The sequence below is a fragment of the Athene cunicularia genome (genome assembly GCF_003259725.1).
Source record: "Athene cunicularia isolate RWA chromosome 2 unlocalized genomic scaffold, athCun1 chr2_part1, whole genome shotgun sequence".
Lineage (NCBI taxonomy): Eukaryota > Metazoa > Chordata > Aves > Strigiformes > Strigidae > Athene > Athene cunicularia.
Genome location: NW_020799095.1, coordinates 34,252,333 through 34,273,338, shown reverse-complemented (window position 1 = coordinate 34,273,338; position 21,006 = coordinate 34,252,333). Strand labels below are relative to the sequence as shown.

Genomic DNA, 21,006 nt, shown 5'->3' with positions numbered 1-21,006 from the left:
TTTTTTTTTTTTTTTTTTTTTTTTTTTTTTTTTTTTTTTTTTTTGTAATCCATGATTCAACTGATCTCCATTTAGTCAATGAATCCAGGATTTTGTCTATCAGTCTCACCACTTGATGAGCAAAAATATGACTGAAAAGAGAGTAAGTGAGCATTTCTCAACATATTTGTTAGTAATCTCAAGGAGACTTCCTACTACGGTTTGTTTTTAGAGTCACATGCTATTCCTTAGTGAACAGTCCTTTGATGCCATTCACTTGATGAACTGAAGAAAGTTATAAGGATTCAGTCATGGCATTTCTCCTAACATTAGTGGAAGAGACATGGCCAGTCTGTGGAAGGTTACTACTCTTTGAACCCACCCCCTCAATGAAAGCATTGAGCCCAAAGCAATATAACATAACAAATGCAGACAAGCGTAATTGTTACAGGCTCATTTTCCCCAGCGAAAAAAAAAAAGGTTTTATTTAGGCTCTTTAAAATTTGTGGCTAAAGAATCCACTACAGACTGGAAAAGCAAAAACATATTAAATACAGCAATTTGATTTATATGAAATACCAAACAGAGTATTCACAATCTAGCTATAGAGAGTTATCTCGGATTTAGAAATTTTGGTTTCTTTCCCTTCCTAAGTGCACTAGTTCCTTTTTTTTTTTTTTTTTTGCATGAAAGTCTCCTATCACTGAAACACATACTATAAAATACAATGTTGGTTCAACACTGATGAGCCAATTTTATCCTGCGCAGATGTTTTATTGTTCAGGATGGGAAGCAATTCACGTTTCTGCTTACCAGTGCTCTAGAAAGGACTGCTCAATCAACATTTTATACCACTTTTTCTTTCAAAGAGACTTTGAAATGGCTAAAACTGATATCTCAGTGCACAGTTGTCAAGTGGAATTGTATACTAGAAGAGTCTACTGTCTAAATGGCTATACTTAGTAAGGATTGGGGTGAATTGAAGAACAAAACAGCGGTCAGCAGAAGTGTTTCTAGATGCTGTGGCATGTTTAAACCCAAACATATTTACAAGAAGGAGAAACGTTCTGTAGCATATTCCGGCAGACTGTCTGATTTTCAAGTAAGCAGAATCTGCACTGACTTACTAGACCCTGTCACACACAATTTCAAAAGCAGGTGCAAAAGCAAAATATTCTATTACAAGGAACTATTATACAGCAGTCTTCAGTAATAGCTGATGTAGGTTACAATACTGTAGCATATTAGGGTCAGTATCATGCCTTGTTTCCCTTGTCTGCTACAATTTAATTTTGTGGCTGAGTCATGCTGGAATGACAGGATTTAGGGACGCAGATGTTGGAGTTACAACTACACTTCATAGCACTGATAGGGATCCCTGCAGCTGGCTGGCTGCATGGCTGGCCCCACTGCCCCATCCCCCTCTACCAGGTGATCAGAAAGGCATCTGTTGCACAACCTGAATGCTGGTATCCTTACTCACATGGTGGATATGGGCATGGCCGTGTGACAAAGTCAGTGTGACATATGCTGATCCGCTCTTTTGACAGTAAATTACATGCCCCTCCCTCCACTCTCCCATGCTTGGACATGCAGCTGTTAGATGGAATTTTGCCATTTCAGGGACACACGTTCAGTCATATGATAAGGTAGTGAGTGAGGAGTCTTTGGGAACAACAGTGGCAGGAAACAGTGGCTGGTCAGAAGAACCATGCTGTTCTTGTGGAGTGGGCATGACTTCGACACTGAGTAATCCCCACTTTCGTTTTGTGTAGGACTGTTTTCCCCACGAATATTATTCCATTCCTCATTTCATTGAGAACACATTCACACAAGCACACACAAATCACTGAATAATTTAGGTTGATGTCATCTGGTCCAAAGTCCCACTCAAAGCATGGCCTGTGGAGGTCAGGATCTCCAACTCAGTGCCTCTCACATAGTGCTTATCTGAATTAGTACAAACACAGGCAAAGCAGAAAGGCCAAACAGCAATACAATACAGAGAGGAACATAAGGCAGTGTGTGTGCGCCAGTTTTGATGGTTTCACAGGTGCTTTCTATGAGATGAGGCCTGTGCAAGTGGGAAATACCATAAATTCTCAGTTTATAATGACACTGAAATTGGGAAAAGTCTAAGAGCATTTTGCAGCTGTTTTGAAAAATGATGGGACTTTTCAGTAAGTTGTCTGAAACTGATAAATTACAACTTATTTCTCCACAGCCTTAAATATTGCACTCCCCATCCAGGGGCCAGCAGGAAGGGAAGAGCTGGAACAGGACCAGAGAGTGACTTGGGAGCAAAGCTCCAGTACCAGGACTTTAGCTCTTTCTCTGCTTGATAGTTTCCAGGTCTGGTTTGATTTCTGTCGGTTAGAGGGACATACTGCAATTCCAGATAAACAGGAATCCTGAACATGAACAAACAGCTCCAACAGAAAGGCTAGTTAAGAGCATAATAGATTTGCTAATAAATGTGTGTGGTTTACTACCCGCCGGAGCACAGACCTCCCTGTGGGAACAGCATTACCAGGAAGTAGGGAACTACCTTTATTTGCATTCAGTGCATGACAAAGGGTGAAGAGGAGGCATATAAACGCATGCACACCCTGCAGACATCTCCAGCAGCAGCCCATACACAAAGACCTCCAATCACATGGAGTTCTTCTTTCATAACAGCCTTAACTCCATCTTTTAAACACTTAACAGCTTTCCAAGTGGGAAGCTAAAATAAGACCAGCTCATATTGGCTTCATAATTGATGCTTGCTCAGAACAGTTTAGCGCATGTTAATAATTAGTAACTGATCAATATGGCTTAATTAGGGAAAGTGCTATCTTGCTGACTGCTAAATTCCTTAGTGTCATTACATCCATGGCAACCTACTGACACAAGAACCTTAGAGAAAAGTTAGGGTGACCGGAAATGGAATTCAATTTTTAACCTTATACAGCAATCTGGATACATCTGGGGTTAATGACATATATACTATAAACGAGATGACTCACTGGAAAATTCACCATATGCAGAGACTCTGTATCTCATTTAAACCATTCAGTGCAGGTGTGAATTCATTCCAAAAACCACCTCAACCTGTCAGAAATTCCTCTCTCAACAAAGATATGATCGACTCCCATATCCTGAACTTAAACTTCAGTTGCGACAGTACAGCTATGGGAATTGAAGTAAAATTGACATTTCCATAAACTGGCATGGTAGTAATATTAGAGCTATTCATATACCCGAATAATTTGTAAATTAAAAGTGAATTATCTTACCTGCAGTGTCAGTGCTGCTCTTGCTGGACACAATTTTCAACATCATCTTCTCACTAAGTAATAAAAAGAAAAACAATATTTTTAACTTACTAACAGTAAAACTGTAGTGATGTTTATAATCAGCAAATTAAATGGCCTTGTCTAGCATATATATTTTTAATTTAAATCACCAGTAGGTTGTCAGTTGTTTTTTTTTAAATCAGCTTTTAATACAAGTTAAGCAAGGAATGGAGTATAAGCAGTAGAAAGCACAGAGATGTAGCTACATTAATTCTTTTTAACACAAAGAAGAGTAATGCAGTTAATCTCCATCTATCATTCAGCATATTCTTCCTCTCTGCCTAGCATTCTCATGGGGATGATAAAGATATGTAAAAATGATTGAGCATTCAGGGGTTTTTTACTATTACATTCAAATGTTATTTTTGTTGATTGATTACTAAAATAATTACAGAGAAACAGATTTAATGAATTCTTTTGTTACCTAGAAGCATCTTTGCTATTACTTGTATTTGGCCCTTTAAAAAGCGCAGACTGAACAAGACCAGTTAAACTGGCAATCTGTTTCTCCATGGCTTGTATCCTCTCTCTGTAAGACAAGAGAACCGTTTGTTAAAGCCAGATATATTTGCTTTCAGACTTGTTTTTCTAGGTGAATGATTTACAGGATTGGAAAGACACTACAGAGTTTGTGCAAAGGCCCATGGGTACCAGTTTGCATATACCTTGTTGCAGCAGCTCACCGCATCTTGGTTTGGACAACTTTTGCATGGTAACAGATAATAAAAAAGACATCTGCTTGGTTAAAAAAGAACAAAAGAACCAACCACTCAGAAAATAAACTTCTAATGATCTCACAAGACAGGCCCCTAAAACAATCAGTTAATGCCTACTGGAACTAGTGAAAATGGTATTTTTTAGCATTACATATATTTTCTCTATTACCTACACTGGGCCAATAGTTTTGCCTTTATATAAGGTTTCAGGATTAAAGCCTTTACACTTCTTGTTACTATTTTTACTTTCCCAAACCCAGGATTTTTGTCTGTGAAGCATTTAATCTGCTCAAACTGACTACTTCACAGTCCAAATCCTTTGCACCTGACATCACAACTGTCTGCTTTGGAAAGTACAGCAATGTGACAGACAGGCACAGGACACCAAATGCAGACTGTGCAGCAACATTATCATAGAACAGATTTGCTTTCATGCATATATCCTGAGAAATTCCTAAAAACCGGAAGAAAATAGATGAAGAACTGTAATAGGTATGCTCAGTGTTTTCCATAGGTACAAAAGGCCACTAAACGACGACTTTTTTGATAGGAAGGCTAACATTTGTGTGTTTATCTGTTTCCAGAAATGCATATATTAGTCAAGTACCAGGTAACTTCCTTGGTGGGCTCCAGAACAGCATTTTCCTCACACAGGTGCCTACTTTCACATGCCACTATGTCAATGACACACCACTACACAGACACACATCAATATGGGATCTCAGACAGGATCTTCTGAAAATGCATCCCTATTATGCCAGCAGTTAAGTCACCAGGAAGACACACAAAAGCAAATGCTAAAAGTGGGCTGCCATTCTGGAAGATGACTGGGAACAAAGTTTCTCAAAAAGCAAGTGACTAAGACCAGCAGCGATGTCTGATGAGAGTATATGGGACAGGCACACACAGCCCCAGACTCAGCCTGCTGCAGGGGCTGTCCACCACCATTGCAGCATCCTGGGCACATAGGAGCAGCTAAGCTCCGGCTACCCACACCTCCAGTTGCCATTTGGTGACCAAAGCAATAATTCCAATCGATAAGAGCCATATAAACCCAAATGTAAGTACCAATGCCAGGCGAAAGCAAGCTGACATGATACAAAGCAAGTAATCAGCCCAGCTTGTAGCCAGTCATATTATCCAGGATAATTATTTCATTCACATTGAGGGAATGAAATAGAGGTTTGCTGGGATAGCACACAGATACCATAGCCAGGAGACACTCCAAGACACCGAAACATTGAGAAAACAGGGCAGCAAAACAAGTAATGAGATGCTAACAAACAGAAGGAGGGAAGAAGAGAGCGCTCAGTCAGCTCCCAGCCGGCAGACGTGTTCTTACTGCGATTTAATACAGCATGCGTGTCTTACTTTTCTGTCTTCATGTTGAAAGGTATTTTGAACGGTGATGAGAAGACTAGTGAATCTGACCTAATTCATTTCAAACCAAGAAATACGTTATAGAATTTCCACTATTATAAGTTCTTAAATAAGAAACTGGTTCAGGCTATAGTAACCTTTGGAACAAAAAGAAGTACTAAAAGCCTGGGATAAATATATTCTAACAAACTTTAATGCAGCATTTTTGACTTTTTTTTTTTTTTTTTTTCCCCAGATAATCATCACAAAACCTTCCTGGAACTAAACTAAACTGAAAGTCTATCTGTTTTACCAATTCATAAATATGATGTTTTTTCCATCCCACATTCAATAATCTGGAAACAATTTTCTGCTTCAAAAGAGGTTATGGCAACACAAAGCTGATCTTGTCCTTTGCCATGAAATCTAGGAAAATATGTTGTTAAGAGGGAGAGGGATGTTCCAGAGATAGGAGATGATGAAAAATGAATTAAATACTGGAATCAATTGCACAGAGCACATTATTTTTCATATGGTAAAAGCATTAAGAATGTTAAGAATCTACATGTGCTCTGGAGTCACTCTGTTAAAGACAAGGCAGGATTTTTCCTGTAATCATTTCACTGTAATACCCAGACTTGTTATGGCCATCAGCACCAAACATTTCAAAAACAGGTGTCTGAAAGGAGGCGCCTTTTAGGCATTAAATAAAATGACCTGGTTTTTGGAGACCTGTCGGTCTGACTGAAGGCGGTGGGAGGCGGCGTGCTCCAGTGTAGGCAGGGAGGGACACGGCTGGCCCAGCAGCAGGGCCATGCCCTGGGCTGATGTGGCTGGAGGGCTGATGGACCAGTCCTGCCGCCTGGTACATGGCCCTGGAGGAGCAGGGACAGGCTCCCCAGCAGCCCCTTCCCCCACCAGCTTCCCTGTGAAGGGCTGGAGCAACCTCAGCTCCAGAGGGAGAAAATGAATGCTTTCTTCAGTCTGCGCCATGCTGGCTCCATTAGGGATGCCCGCACTATCCTGACAGTTGTACAATTTTGGTTCTCAACATTATATTCTCTACCTCCCACTGTGCTCCTGCTGTGGAGAGGGAAGGTGGGGGGAACAGCTTGCCCTGCCATCCCTTCCTGCACTGGGTAGGCCAGGGTACCACGGATGGGGCAGGGCAGGGTGCCACAGCATGGGGCAGGCCAGAACTCTGGCGACATGGGGCAGGCCAGGGTTCCCAGGGCATGGGACGGGCCGGCACTCTGGTGACATGGGGCATACCAAGGCCCCCGTGGACAGGACAGGTCGGGATGGGGAGCACTAGGGGAGAGGGTCAGGCAGAACAGAAGGCAGGGGTGCCTCCTCACCCACGGTGGTAGCATGAGAAGGTCAAACCCTGTTTCTCTTCCAGATTCATTTCTCAGATAAATCTGCATCTCTCCACCACCCAGGAAGAAAAGGGAGGGTCCCTTCTATAGCAGTTGGGAAAGAAATGGCTATCTTATCAGCTTGAGCACAGAAAGGCATTGTTTTACATTGATTTCCTGTGAATGTTGGGAGGGTCAGAGGTGGTAGCATGGTGGGAGAGGAAAGGAGGGGCCAAGGTCAGAAGCGACTCCCAGCTCTAGCAGGCCTCTGTCAGACTTGGCTTTGTCTTGTCACGGACCTTGGCCAGCAAAGCAGGCATGGGCCTCTCGCCAGCCCTGTTCTCCCTGGCCGCCTGATCCACAGCCCTTGCCCTGGATAAGCCCAGGCACTGGGGCCCTGCCTTAGCATCTTGCTCCCCAAATTCAGCAGAAGCAAAACAAGCCCTTGCTTCCACAGGAACTCCACACTGAGACATCAGATTCCATCACCAGATTTCTTCCTTACAGTTTCACTGAGGTTTCATGTCATTCCCTCTACTGCAATGAACTGGAAGTAATCCCAAGCAGGGTACAGCATATTGCTGAATTGGTACCCACTTCGCACCATGATGCTGTTTAAGCGCGACTTGTATGTTCCTTCCCTTTCCTGATGACATCTTTAATATTCACATCACTGAGAAGATCCTTCGTACAGACACAAACTAGAACTGGGATGTGTAACTGTTCATTCATGTTCCTGTCTAAGCCTAGGCTGTGCAGCACATAATCCATAACACACATACTCAAATACCACGTCTGGCATCATGAACTAATTGCCACACTATCCTGGAGAAAGATTTTCAGTGACATCATATTTTATAGTTAAACCTCGAGTGAAGTCTGAATACTAATCAAAAAGAGGGTGAGAGACAGGGCAAAATATGTTTCTTTCTATATTACACTATGAGAGAAACCTTTCATTAGAAATGTTTTTATCTCACTGGGGACAGAAAGGAACAGGAGTAGGTTGTCTTTCCCAATGGCTTCCCTAGAATCAAGCGAAAGCAGCACAGTCAGACTTTACTCCAAAGTCTCCCCAAAATAGCAGAGTGGATATCCTGTAAGGGTGTGAAGCAAAGACCAGCAGATGCACTCTTCTCTCCTCCCAAGGGAAAGATACACACAGGTAAATATTTCAGTCTTCTAAGAATAAGGTTGAACTCAAACTTTCTATAGCTTGAAGCTAAAGGGATAAGCGAAGCTCTGAAGCACTGTCAGCTGTGATATTATTTGACAACTCTTATCCAAGAGCCTGCATCTCATCTTCCTAAAAACAGTTCCTCCAACAGAAGGAAGCCAAAGTACAGTTTACCTTTCCTCCATGTATTGGTCATTTGCATTCACCTTTTTCTGCCTCATTATTCAACATCTTTCACAAAGGAAGATGCAATTTTGGCCCCGTGGAAAGCGTCTGAGAGGGTATATCTGAAAAGTCAACCTTTCTTACACAAATCTTAATACATTGCTGATGGAGTCTCCCACTGTCCATGGCTTTACAGAGTATGACCATTTTTTTTAATGTACAGAGTCCATCTATACTTTAACATATCAAATAATAATATGGTTTTGTGATGGGAACAATATCCAATAACCTACACATGGCCGTTACACTTTAGTCTTGAACTGCAAGCCATGAGCTGTGAATGTGATCATATTTTTTGCTCAGTTCTACCATCAACTTTTCTCACTAATGTGGCATAAAAAGAAGAGGACAATAGTTGTGTTCAGGCAGAAGAGATCCACAGTACACTCCTGAAATGTGTTTGGAGGAAAAACATTCTATGGAGCGATCTTGCTATTCTAAGGGTTGTATTTTAGTGAGTAGGAACATTTATTATATACATATTCAGCACTATCAAATATCCTAGAATTTTGCAACACAGCGTGTGTTTTAAATGCAAAGAATGTAAGTTAAACAGCATTTAATTTAATGCACTTTTGGGTAAACAGCTTCCTTTCCAATTTAGCAACATTTAAACATCTGCCTTGCCTGTAGTACTTCCAGAACTGTCCACCATAAGCTACATAAACAGGCCATCCAAAAATATGCTAGCAAATCACTGTTTAAACAACCCATGCTCACTCACAAAAATTTACTCATTCTCCCTGTAAACCTCGGGTTTAAGGGATGATGACCCCTTGAAGATGAACTGCTGCAACCTGTTACAACTTCTAACACTTGTGCGTAGGAATACTAACATATTTTATCTTTTTAAATCTCTACGAACTTATTTCTTCTCATTGTTGCAAAAGAGCTTTATATGGAACTCTTCTGGTAAACTAATTACTGTGAGAATTTATTCAATGCTTTATACCACAGAAGTAGCTACCTTGAAAATACCCAAGGTAAAACAGATACAAGAAAGAATTACATGAAACAATTAAATCCCCTCAACTCTGGCTTAAATAACAGGCTTGATGAGACTGGCTTCTGCAATGCAAAACTAAAATGGGAAACTCCAAAAGGAGAGATCAGAAATACCAGTTTTCATCTTTTGTAGACCCAAATCTACTGCAGATAACATTCCAAAGGTAATGGACTCATTTTCTTTACAAAACCAGGATAGGTCAATGAGAGGTCTGATCTGCTATAAGTACCCAACTGATAAAGTACATATATATATCCCACTTCAGCCCCAGACTGGAAAAAATGGAAGGAGAATTAACAAGGGAAGAGACACTCAGTTTAACTCCTGGAATTGTCATTATCCATTTAAATCTTTTCTCTGATTTAAACTATGCATTGTCCTGAGGTTGTGATAGTGCTACTTCAAGGTAATTTCCACAAAGGTGGCGCAAGAGACGGTTTCTTTGTTCTCGGCACACTCCACTAGAGACTGAAGGAATGACAGCACTGACATGATGAAGGTTTGATGCTTGCAGGGTCCTCAACCCACTCCTGGATGATTTAGGATGGAGAGTCTCTCTTGTCACAGTGCAAAAATGCAAAAGGCCTCCCTCCTCAGTATCCCCAAGGCTAACAGATACTCAATCTGCCCTTTTGCTGCTACCCCACACCTGACACTGTCTGCATGCAGACTGAACTATTCGATTTCTGGGGCCTGGTTTTTAGGCTCTTTGCACAGTCATCAGCAAGTGGATAATGTGCATGACAGAGCAGCATTCACCTCATTTTACCATACCTGGAAGAGGATGAATTCAGCCCCATCTCTCCAATCCCACAATATTCTTATAGAAGCAAGCCCAGCTGTGCTGATTTCGGGTGTAAACTGTAAGTCCTACACAACAAGGTATGGGATACCTTCTGCCATTATATATGTCATGTTTCAGGTGTCTGTAACAACCTTCTAACAGTTCAGCCCCTGCTGAAGCAGGAAAAGAGCACCTCAGCCTAGATATCCTTAGCATTCCTTGTTTAGTTTAGTACAACCTCAACAGTGTTTGCTGTCAAAGTTTATTAAATTATTACAAACCTAAAATAAGGCTTAGAGCATTTTGTGTCTGTAGAACTCAAACCCAATTCTTATTATTGTAGTGGATAGGAAACATAGAAATTTACATTAAATGCTTTTGGTATTATTATTTTTAAGAGTCACACTTTCTCAAGGTTAAAAAACCCCACAACCCATAAGGGCAGCTTTCAGAATGATTTTTTCAGTGCTATGTAGCTAACACACACTGATGAATTTTAAGGTTATGTATTTATTTGGAAGTGTAAGTATGCAAACGCTGTTTTCATCACTGTAAATATATTCTGGGACCAGGACTAAAGCTCCTGGTGCAAAGATCCCACTAAGAAGCTGCAGAACTATCTGTACAGTTGCTCTTTATATATTCACAAATACACAGCCTTGTGCATATCAGGGTAGCTGAGTGAACAGATGAGATGCCCAGAGGGGAGAAAGTCACAGAGACTGGGAAGTTGTTGGTGTCTTCCCTTATTTTCAACCCCCTAACATGAACCTTGCAAAAATTTTGATCTGAAAGCTACCTCTTGGATTAGAATTGGCAAATGCAGTTCCCAGCTGTAATAACGGAAGCTTGAAATTATATTTCAGGTACCTGCATCTTTTTCTTGGAAATAAATAGATACAAATCAGGTTTCACTGACTGCTATTGTAATATGCCCTAACTCATACCCTTGTGTCAACATAACTACTAAGCTATAAACCTTTAATTTTTGCGGATGGCTGATTTTCTTCTGTCCTCCATTTTCTTCCCACCAATGGACCTCATAACACATTCTTTTTTCTGGCCAAGCGTGGTCAGAGGCGACTAATTGTTGAGCAAGTGCTCAAGTGGAAGGAAAGTTTGGGGGCTATACGAAGCTCTGTATGTCCCCAGTGGTTAAGGCAGTCAGCAGTTACCTTTAGCCTCTGTGAGCTCAGCATTTTCCAGCTATTCATCTTCACTTCCCTAAAGAGCTCTATAAAAGTTAACAGCACAAACAATATGCTAGAGATTAGTGCAACTCATACAAATACACAGCAACCGACTGGCAGTGTAATGATTTTTCTCTCCTAGGGCAGGGTCTATGGCAGTAGAAGCCTTCACAGACCTTTGTATAAATCACATCTTTAAAAAGACAGGAGAGATCATTGTCATCATTGTCAGCACACAAAAGTTAACAACAGTCAGGTCACCAACTATTTGTGATGCTGGAAAAATCATAGGGAACAGCATTCGTGTTTCGATTTCTTCCCAGAGACAGACTTGCTCTTCTCAGCAGTTTCCCCTCGGGGAACATTATTATAAACAACTGTCCTATTTTTATGCAAATTCATGTTTTACAGGAGATAAGACAGTAATGATAAATTCTTCCCATTTCCTAACACTAGATGAGAAAAACTCCACTCCATAAAGAACCAAAATTGTAATATCAGAGTGTCATTCTTAACAGGGGTGAAATATATTCTCTTATTAGCAGGAACAGAACATCATTTGTTCTTGTAACATGATCTGGTTGTCTGGAAAGAAAAATCCTAGTTAATCATTTTATTTTATTATATTTTTTCCAATGACTGAAATTTACACAAATGAAAATAACTATGGATTCATCATGGGTTGACATTACTTTCAGATTAATAATGGGTGGTGTCGCATCTCCTCTAAATTACTCACTACCTTGACAGACAGCTAATAAACACTTCAGCCCAGTACAGTGGCCTCCTACACATTACATTGTCTCCTGGGTGTTAAACAACACAAGATGTGCAGATCAGGAACGTTTCTCATTTGCATAAATTTAGCCCTGGCTCTTCCTTACCTTGTCTCTTTGTCCTTGGGCATCGCAGGCGACCCGTAGCCAAAAGCCTGCTTGTCGACTGGAGAGGGCACCACCTCGGCCATGCCCGGGAGGCCGAGGGCGGTCCGTGCTTTCGCGTCCACAAACACAGGCGGTCCTGGCTCCTTTTTGAAGGACTGGCGGCTGGGGGAAGACCTGTCAGGCTGGATGGTGTGGTGGGGAATGTGAGCACTATGGTGAGGGTGAATATCGATCATTCTCATGTCAGCCACTCTGTGGGGTGAGGCGGGAGGCGTTTTAGAGCCGAGAGTGGGCAAATGGCTCTCTGGGTACTTGCGTGACTTTTGTCTGTACAAGGACTGCTCCAGCATTTCAGGCTGCATAGAGGGGTTGCAGTAAGTGCTTGATGACCTCATGGCACTGCGATGGTAGGCTACAATGTGATCTGGGACATCGAGGGGGTGTCCGGAGTGGGGCGCAGCCACACTCATCCTCCCCTCGTGAAACAAGTAGGGGTCACCATACAGACCTTCATTTCGGATCAGGGCAAGGTTTTTGTTACTCATGTCCTCATCTGGCTTCACGTCCCGTCTCTCCAAAATGGCGCTTGGGCTGGGCGATATCGAGCGTGAGGCTGGCACACTGGAGAGCCGGTCCCTGGGGATGGTGGCATTGCCTGGCACACCCATGGGCCGGCCCCCACCGTAGGGAATCCTGGATGGAGAGGGAGGCATGGAGTGGGGCACCGGGGTGGAGGGTGGAGAGCTGGGCATCACATGCGGAGGGTGCGTAGCAGATCCGGGGCGGGACGCACTTGGGCCATCTCGGCCTGTATAAGCAATTTCCCTCTGCATCTGGAAAGAAAAAAACATATAAGATGTAAAATTACCGCATGAGCAAAACATGATGTGTGTTGTGACAACCTTGACATCTACAGAAAAAAAGGGGAAAAAACCAAACCCTCAAGACCAAATAATTTGTCATCTGCATAAATAAAAAACTTGGAGACCTCAGTGCCTAAATAAAGTAACAACTATAAACAGCAATAAAATGGGCTGCATGTTAAAGGAATATCAGAGTTTCTCAAATGCTTTTACTTACACAAATACCATCTTACCCTAACCTGATATTCTCAGCTAGCAAAGCTGAAATCAGGGGTTTCAGTGCCAGCTGTTCTAAGTACCTGTAGCCAGTGACAGACTTGAACAGTTTACTGGTCAGAAACACAGGCTAGAGTTCACTGATTCCAAACCAGGAAGAAAATGCTGATGCTCTGGCATCACAAACAGACCTGAAGTCTTTAGACAAGAAAAATAAATATTAGAAGTGGTCATTTGCTTCAGTGCAGGATTTAGCCTTCTACTAATAACTTAATGTGGTCTTTGTAACACAAAGGATACACAAAGCATAGGGGAACAACACACACAAATATTTATTGACTCTTAACACGTGAAAACAGATGGACTCTATAAAGCATGTGCCATGGGTTTCCTTCATTGCAAAGATAACAGTGCTTCAGTTTGTGGAGCACGCACTCAGAAAGTCACCAAACACTTTAACACAGTTTTGTAAGCAGCAGCAGTAACTGACAGCAGTAAGGAATGAGCAAGCAAGGAAATGAAAGGGAAAACTTCCATACCATCTTATTAGGACTTTCTTAACAGAGGTCTTGGCAAAAACCTGCAATAGATACATGTGCTTCTGAGACCATAGCATCTCACTATGCCCAGCAATGACCTCTCTAGATGGCTGAACACTGTCAATGACAGACACAGGAAAAATTATCCCTCTAGCAAGCAGCATGTGCCAGCTCTGGTGCCATTATGATAAGGTAGGTAACAGAGAGATGCAAAAGTCAGCTGGGTTCCACCAGCTACATAAGAAAAAAAAAATACAGCTTCTAAAATTTGTGCTGGAAACTTCAGATTCCCTCCCCATCACTTCCAAGGGATTGTAGAAAACTGACCATCACCAAGCCCGACCAATGTTACAGAGCAGACACCATAACATGCAGTAGAAGTTGCTCATCTGAAATCTTCACCATTTGCTCCCCTCTCACTCCTTGCTTTGACTGTGACTGAATTTATTGCAGTTACAGTGATCCATGGCTGATGAAGCAAGAAATTATATTCTATTCCTGCCCCACCACAGGTTTTTCCACTGGTAAGGGAACTGCGATGGCGGTACAGAAACAATAGCTGTTCTTATCACAGCAGGCTCCACACTTGGGAATTACGAATGACGTTCCCCAGGGCCAGAGATCAAAAGTCTGGAGTATCAGGTATCAGAAAGAAGAAAGGAGATAACCTGATTGTGGCAGCAGCAATAACAAATAAATGTAACAGAACAAAGGAGCGCACTGGGATGGGTCATAAATGAGCCAGACAAAAGTCATCAAGCCAAAGGGGAACATGGGATAATTTGTTCATTTGCACAGAGAATTACTGTAGTCTGGAATTTAAAATAAAATATAAGTAAACAGTATTAACAAAATTATCAGTGGGCATTCAACATGTTTGAAGAAACACTGCAACATACCGAGCTGTATCGAGCATTCAGACTCTGGACCTGAGCCAGCAGAACAAAAAGACTCCTACTGACTGGAGCAGCTTTGGGATCATGCCTCCAGGGATAGGCAGCCACAGATGCTTTTCACTGAGAGAAGAGCCCAGAGAAAGAAAATCCCCCTTGGTTTCTATTGTACAAGCTATACCATGCCCTGTTTAGTTGCTTCAGCTAAAGCTACAACAGATGCAATAGCATCTGGCACAGAAACCACAGACACTGGGATACGCTGGGTTGCAGTGAGAGGAAAATTCCAATGTTACCTTTTAGAGAGGAGAAAATTTCCATGGGAAGCTTTGAAAGCAACAGGCTTAATTTCCCCTAACTTCTGGACTTCACATTCTTATTCATTTCTCATACGTCAAAGAAACCTGTCAAAGAAAAATTCCTATTTTCCACCTTAATGTACTGCCACACTTAGATGGAAGTGAGGAGTTCAAACACAGAGTTGAGCTATTGCTCAAACCCCTGTGTTTGAGTATTGATGTATATAATGCTATTTACTTTTGCTTTAAAATAGCACTAGTACACAGCCTGAATCAAGACCCCATTGGGCTGGGCAGGGCACAAAATGCCTGGACAGACAACCCCTTCCTGAAAAGTACACTTTCTATTTTAAGCCATGACTCAGCCCCTGGGTGGAGCATGCAGAAGGGCAGAGCAGTCAGAGCCAGAGTCCAGGGTGCCCAGGGCAGGTGCACCAGGGCGTGCAGGCTGGGCAGGGACAGGAGCCGGTGACCAGGAGCCAGGCAGCCTTACCAGCTAGATTACAGTGTCTTCTGCTACCTGGTGATATTTTATCTTTCCACTTTTCTCTCTTCTCCAAAATCTCCAGATTCTTTGCTAATGGCAACTTAAAAAAATGTGAATGATGGTCTCTTCTTGCTTCTCATCCACATATTTTTTGTGTGATACTCTCATACATACCCCACTTTCTATAGTTTTTCTTCTGTGCTCCACTACAAAATCCCCATGTTGTTCAATGAAAACACGTACTTGAATATGCAGGCTGTCTTGAGCCACATGTTCTTGGACTTAACTGCATGACTCAGGGACAGAGAAAGAGGATACTGGGCTTATCTGAGCCTCCAAATACTAGGTGCTATTACAGCCAATTGCTTTGAGGGCAAAAGAAAGAAGACTTTTTAGGGCAAGCACAGGATCATGTGCTTTTCCAGTGCGGCCATCTAACACGTTTGCCTGAGGGTGTGGTTTTCTTTAGCACATAGCTCTTCCTTGTTCTTACTGCCTGTAGACTTTACATCCTTGAAACAGAAACTTGTTTTGTCAATTCTTAAGTTAAAATATGGCAAACAGCTAGTAACAATTTCTGTATAAAACACTTGAGGGGAATCACTAAGAAACTTTCACTTTCTGTAGTAAAAAAGATTACACCAATCTCTCTAAAAAAGTAGTTAAAAAGATTACAACCTCTGTGGAGGTTTTTGGTCAGTCAAAGAGCACCTAAGTCTGTAAGATACAGATTTGGAACTTTTAAAAACAGAGCAATAAAGACACTGAAGAGTGTCTCTATATACTGAAGTGTGAACATAATATAAACACAGTTACGTTCTCCATTTCAAAACTACCTGGCATAACCAGTAACTTGCTGCATTTTGAATATGACTCTTTGCAGAAAGGTAGCAAACAAGCTATCCATCGACCCAAATGGATGACCTTTTGGTTTCAGGTCTTGGTCCTGATAGCTCACATAAAGGGCAGGCAGATCCAGCATCTCTGTATAAAACAGAATACAAAGCTGAAAGAAGGGCAGCTGTGGTATCATAAGCCTTAGGGATAGCAAAGAGCAGTGGTTCAACAGCTGGTGATTTCTGCAGTACAATCCAGTCAGTCTTGTTGTCCATCAGGACCAATAAAATACTATGTTGATCTTTAGTCTAAACTTGTTAGGGCTGTCCTGTCTCATAGGTCACTCCTGTGGTCGGTTCCAACATAGGCATCTCACAATGCAGCGACTATCCTTACTTTTGTCTCTCCCATCTGCCTCAACGCATTGTTCAGACCCATGGTACACAGCACACAGGGCACGGGGTGTCATGCCAGCACGTACACCAAGCCAATGCCAGCTAGCACTAAGCACTAAGCCTACAGCTGATTCATCAGCACCACACCAACCCTTCAACTAACCACGCAGCTGGATACCAGAGGTATAGCCTGACTCATGCCACTATCTGCTAATATCTCATAGCAAAACAGGCAAAGTGAAAAGTGGGCCAGAGTTTCTGACCTGGCAGCCCTTCCCATTGACCTCCCAGGCCTCATCTACATCAATAGACAACACAGAAACTGGCACTGCCCCAAGGATTTCAGCTTGCCAAAATACCTACATGGAACACGTTCCCTAGATGGAGCTTACCCATACACCCTCTCGGAGACACCCTGGAGTTCCCAGCAGACTCCATTAATCACCTCTCAGGCATGTGAAGCTATTGCTCTTCTTACTCTCCCATTGACACCCTGTGTTTCCCTGAGGAAACTGCACCTGTGCTTCTCAAGCTGGCTCACCCAACAGTAGACAGAAGACACTTCCAAAGAATTTTATCGAGAGCTTGGATTGTCTTTGATGAAAAAGCTACAGAAACACAAAGTACTGGTATGATACTGATAAACTCATCTGTCTGTAAAGAGACCTTTTATGGAAATTGCTGACCAGAAGAAAATCCTCTAAAAAGTGAGGCAATCCTTCACTTTTCTAATCAGGAAAGACTTAATTAAAGAACCTCAGATCCAACAACAGTACAATCCATTAGTCTGTTCATTCCTCATAAAAATAAATTGACAGCTTTAATGTACTAATGTACTACTAGATGTCCAAAAAACCTCAGTTTAATCAGTAGTTGTACTATATGATACCACTTCTATCATGACTGATCTTCCATTCAGGTTGGGATAGGACAGTCAAAAGTATAAATCCACTTTTGCAAAAAAATTGTTATAAAGTTTTAACATTTCTAAAATAACATAATTTACAACAAGAAACAGTGCACTTGAAAATCACAGATTGGCAAACAGTATGAAAATGAAATTTTTAAGGTATCTGTAATATGACTATCTGTCTGAAGACAAATCCTCATGCTATCAGACATAACTGAGAGGTTGTCACACTTGTCTGTTCTGGCCTCCTCATAGTACGCCTTTTAAATCCTATAAACTTCCCCATTCTATTGGGTCATTACGGAGAAAAAACAGGCTGGCTGCAGCTGTGGGTTCCTCCAGCTGCCCAATGCCATACTTGAAAACTGCAAACATATTAGCATAATTTTTAGCTTTTCCTGGTTAGGAAGTTTCCAATGAAAGATATTTTCAGCAGACAATGCTAATCCAAAAGAGCTGAAACATTTGGTAAAAACATCAGTAAAGACAAAAGTTGGAAAAAAAAAAACCAGCAGATTTCAGTCAACCACTGACATTATTTCTTATCAGACATCCCTGGAGTGCTCTAGAGCTTTGGCTTTCCAGATTCATAGACCTGGGGTAACTCGGTCAGAGTCTGCCCTGGGATAGGGACCCTAGCTGTTCCATGGACTCTTCAGCAGTGTGGGTACTTGATAGTTTTGTGGTGATCTTCTAGACCAAGTAGTAAGACATGCCAGGGGTTTCAATGTCCATCACTCCTGAGCAGTGCTTCCAGACTAGAAGTTTATTTAACAATTTTGGCTAAGATTGGGCCCCCTGATGACCGAAGGAGAGTTCAGACCATGAAACAGCTGACCTAGGCTGAGTTGGAGACCTGGCCTCAGCTGAGTCTGGCCCCACAGTACAAGGCTCTAGGAGCTGCCAGGGTTCACAATTGTTTTTCATTATGGGAACCACATGGTGGTAAAATAAAACTGATTTCAAATGTTCAAACTTCCCATGAATGGGGAAGTCCAAGGCCCAGCTAGCTGTTCTTAACATGTCCCACGTATTTCCATTGTTATTTCCTGGATAATTTTCCAGACAAGGAGTTGCAGAACCCCCTGAGAAATCTCAGCATTTATTATCATTAACTTCCCATTCTTAGAATTCATCTAGGTTTCAGTTCTTTAGCTCCCTTTGCACAGTTTTTGTATATGCCTGGCTGTAAAATCTCTGTATTATGGTGAAAGAAGAGCTGAGCTAAAAATTCAGAACATCTATGAAACTGTAATTTTCTAGTTCTAGTGACTGATTACAACAGAACAGAATATTTAATTTGATATATATAGATATGGCAAGACAATCACTAGATTCTTCTTCTTCCATTTATGCTCTTAATTCTATGGTTTTTCTTTCCCTTGATCAACAATGCTGCAATCAGTCAATAAGTTTCTTAAGATGAGAAAGTGATGGTGAATCCACTCAGTCCTCCAGTTTCTATGTTCACAGTTTCCTGCCAGGCTCAGCTGGCTAGAAGCTGACATGAACAAAATAAGAGAAGATGATGTTCACTATCCTAGAAGGTGGAATTTAGAGCACATAAACATGACCCTTCAAAAAGGAGGTATCCTGAGTGAACCTTAATCAGGTGTCGTCACCATACTACTCAGTAACCCTGTGACATCTAGTCTCCATAGCTTTCTGACGGTTGTGCAGGTGTACACAAAGGTTATGGCATAAGCACTATTTCATCCTCAAGAGCAGAATTTTTAGGATACCATATTGTAACTGCCCACACACTGGCATGAAACTCAGCCACAGCATCACTTCCCTTTCCATGCCTAGAGCATCAAAACACATTCTTAACATTATTGTCCCTTATTTTATACTTATATCCTTAATGCACACTTGTGCATGAACTCAGACCCTACAGCATTCCAAATGTTTTACCTCCAGGTATTTTACATGTCTCAGTATGTCCTTTTATATCCCTGACTACATATAAACTTAATTCATACCATATCCTAAAGCTCCCATGAGGAAAACAAAGAATACCTAGTTCACATTTTACTGAATGTAAAACAGATCCATAAAATTCTAAGCTAACCACAAAACAAATTTAATGGTAGTATCAAAAATAATGTTTGATTACTTCACCTTGCCTTTCAGTCAACGTGCATGCTAAAGATGGATCATGCAAACAAGCAGAGGAGAGTTTCAGATCAAATCCTACCAAGTCTGCTCTTTCAGGAATAATTTCTCCAGCTATCCTGATACTATTCAAGAGTATTTGTTTCTACAATTAAAACCAGTAGCACTCTTATTACATTCTTAGACAACATTGTTACCTACAGACAAATAAAACAATCTTTGATAAGATTTTTGCCCTGAAATAATTAAAACCACTTACTGTTACTTAAGGAAATCACTTAGTATGGCTACAGCAGTGAGATGAACATTTGGTTCCACTTCTTCTAATAAAGCACTTTTTGTTTTCAGCCTCAGTCTACGGTATAATATTTTGTATATCCATGCCTTCTGGGAAAAGGTTTTGAAACAGTAAAAATGTTCCTTGTTCCCTCTGCTCACAACAGGGGCAGGCCATCTTGCTTTACCCGGTCATCTAAGTAATGCTGCTTCAATAGACTGAAGTACTTTTCCACATGACAAGCCTGCAATTTCTCCTCCCCTTCGAAATTAGTCACTAAATAACCTCCTTGGCATGTCACCCAGTCACAAACTGTGCAACGCTATGTGATTCAATCGCTCAACCATTTATTAATGTGAGCTTATAAGATGTATAGAAAGAGACTAACATTATGGAATGAAGCACAAGAGAGACTCACAAATGGGAAAGACATAAATAAAATAGTGAGTAAACTTCATTTAGGTAAGAGAGTTCATTTCAAAGGCAACAATATGAAACACATACATATTAATTACCCAACAGGTGAAGATCTCCAACTATTTAGCAAACCCAGTACATACAATTCTAGAAAAAAATACAGCAGTTATAGAAGCTTAGAAGCTTTTCACATACTCAGATTGGTAGTGACATTTGGTAGAAGGAAGCACAAGCCCCTCCCATGGAGGAGGCTGTCTACTCATTAACCAGGCACCTAAGCTGCTTGGCTAACCTGAACTTTGGGGCCCCCATAAATCAATCTCATTGTTATCTCAGCAGCATACTACACTAGCCATTACGATTAGGATTTTTTTTATAAAAGGCACAATGTAAAAAAAAAAAAAAAAAAAAAAAAGAACAGAAAGGATGCTTCCTTCTCTTCCACCCTCTCTCCCTAAAGACCATAGAATATAGAAAATGTCTTCTTAAAAATATAGTATTTACAGTCTAAAAGAGATAGCACTTAAATATCATAGGGTTAAATCTCATGACATGAGCACTTCCCAGTCCTGCAGTTATCTTCTGGTTTAGGGAGGGATGGGTTTTTATGCTGTTGGTTTGGGGTTTTTTTAGCTTGGTTTTGGTTTTATGCAAGTAAAAAATTGCCTGTGTCATCATGAGTGGCATTCAAAACAATCAAAATAACACAATTTAAACACCTGACCATGAGCTAATACATCTG

General features: G+C 41.3%; 1 protein-coding gene across 14 annotated transcripts in view; it reads right to left on the bottom strand.

Annotated features, from left to right (window-relative positions):
* The window catches only part of KIAA1217 (KIAA1217 ortholog), a 363,024-nt gene that overhangs the window by 39,413 nt on the left and 302,605 nt on the right, over positions 1 to 21,006 (bottom strand). For 10 of the 14 annotated variants that reach the window (XR_003397853.1, XR_003397852.1, XM_026843357.1 and 7 more), the window contains 3 exons: positions 12,017 to 12,849; positions 3,742 to 3,846; positions 3,258 to 3,310 (listed from right to left, as the gene is read on the bottom strand). Coding sequence is in view for 12 of the 14 variants with exons in the window: in XM_026843357.1 (XP_026699158.1) it covers positions 3,258 to 3,310; positions 3,742 to 3,846; positions 12,017 to 12,849 (991 nt within the window). In the remaining 2 variants the exon portion in view is untranslated. Of the gene's footprint in view, positions 1 to 3,257; positions 3,311 to 3,741; positions 3,847 to 12,016; positions 12,850 to 19,829; positions 19,957 to 21,006 lie in introns of those variants that run through there. The other 4 variants (XM_026843355.1, XM_026843365.1, XM_026843363.1 and 1 more) reach the window with 2 other exon arrangements.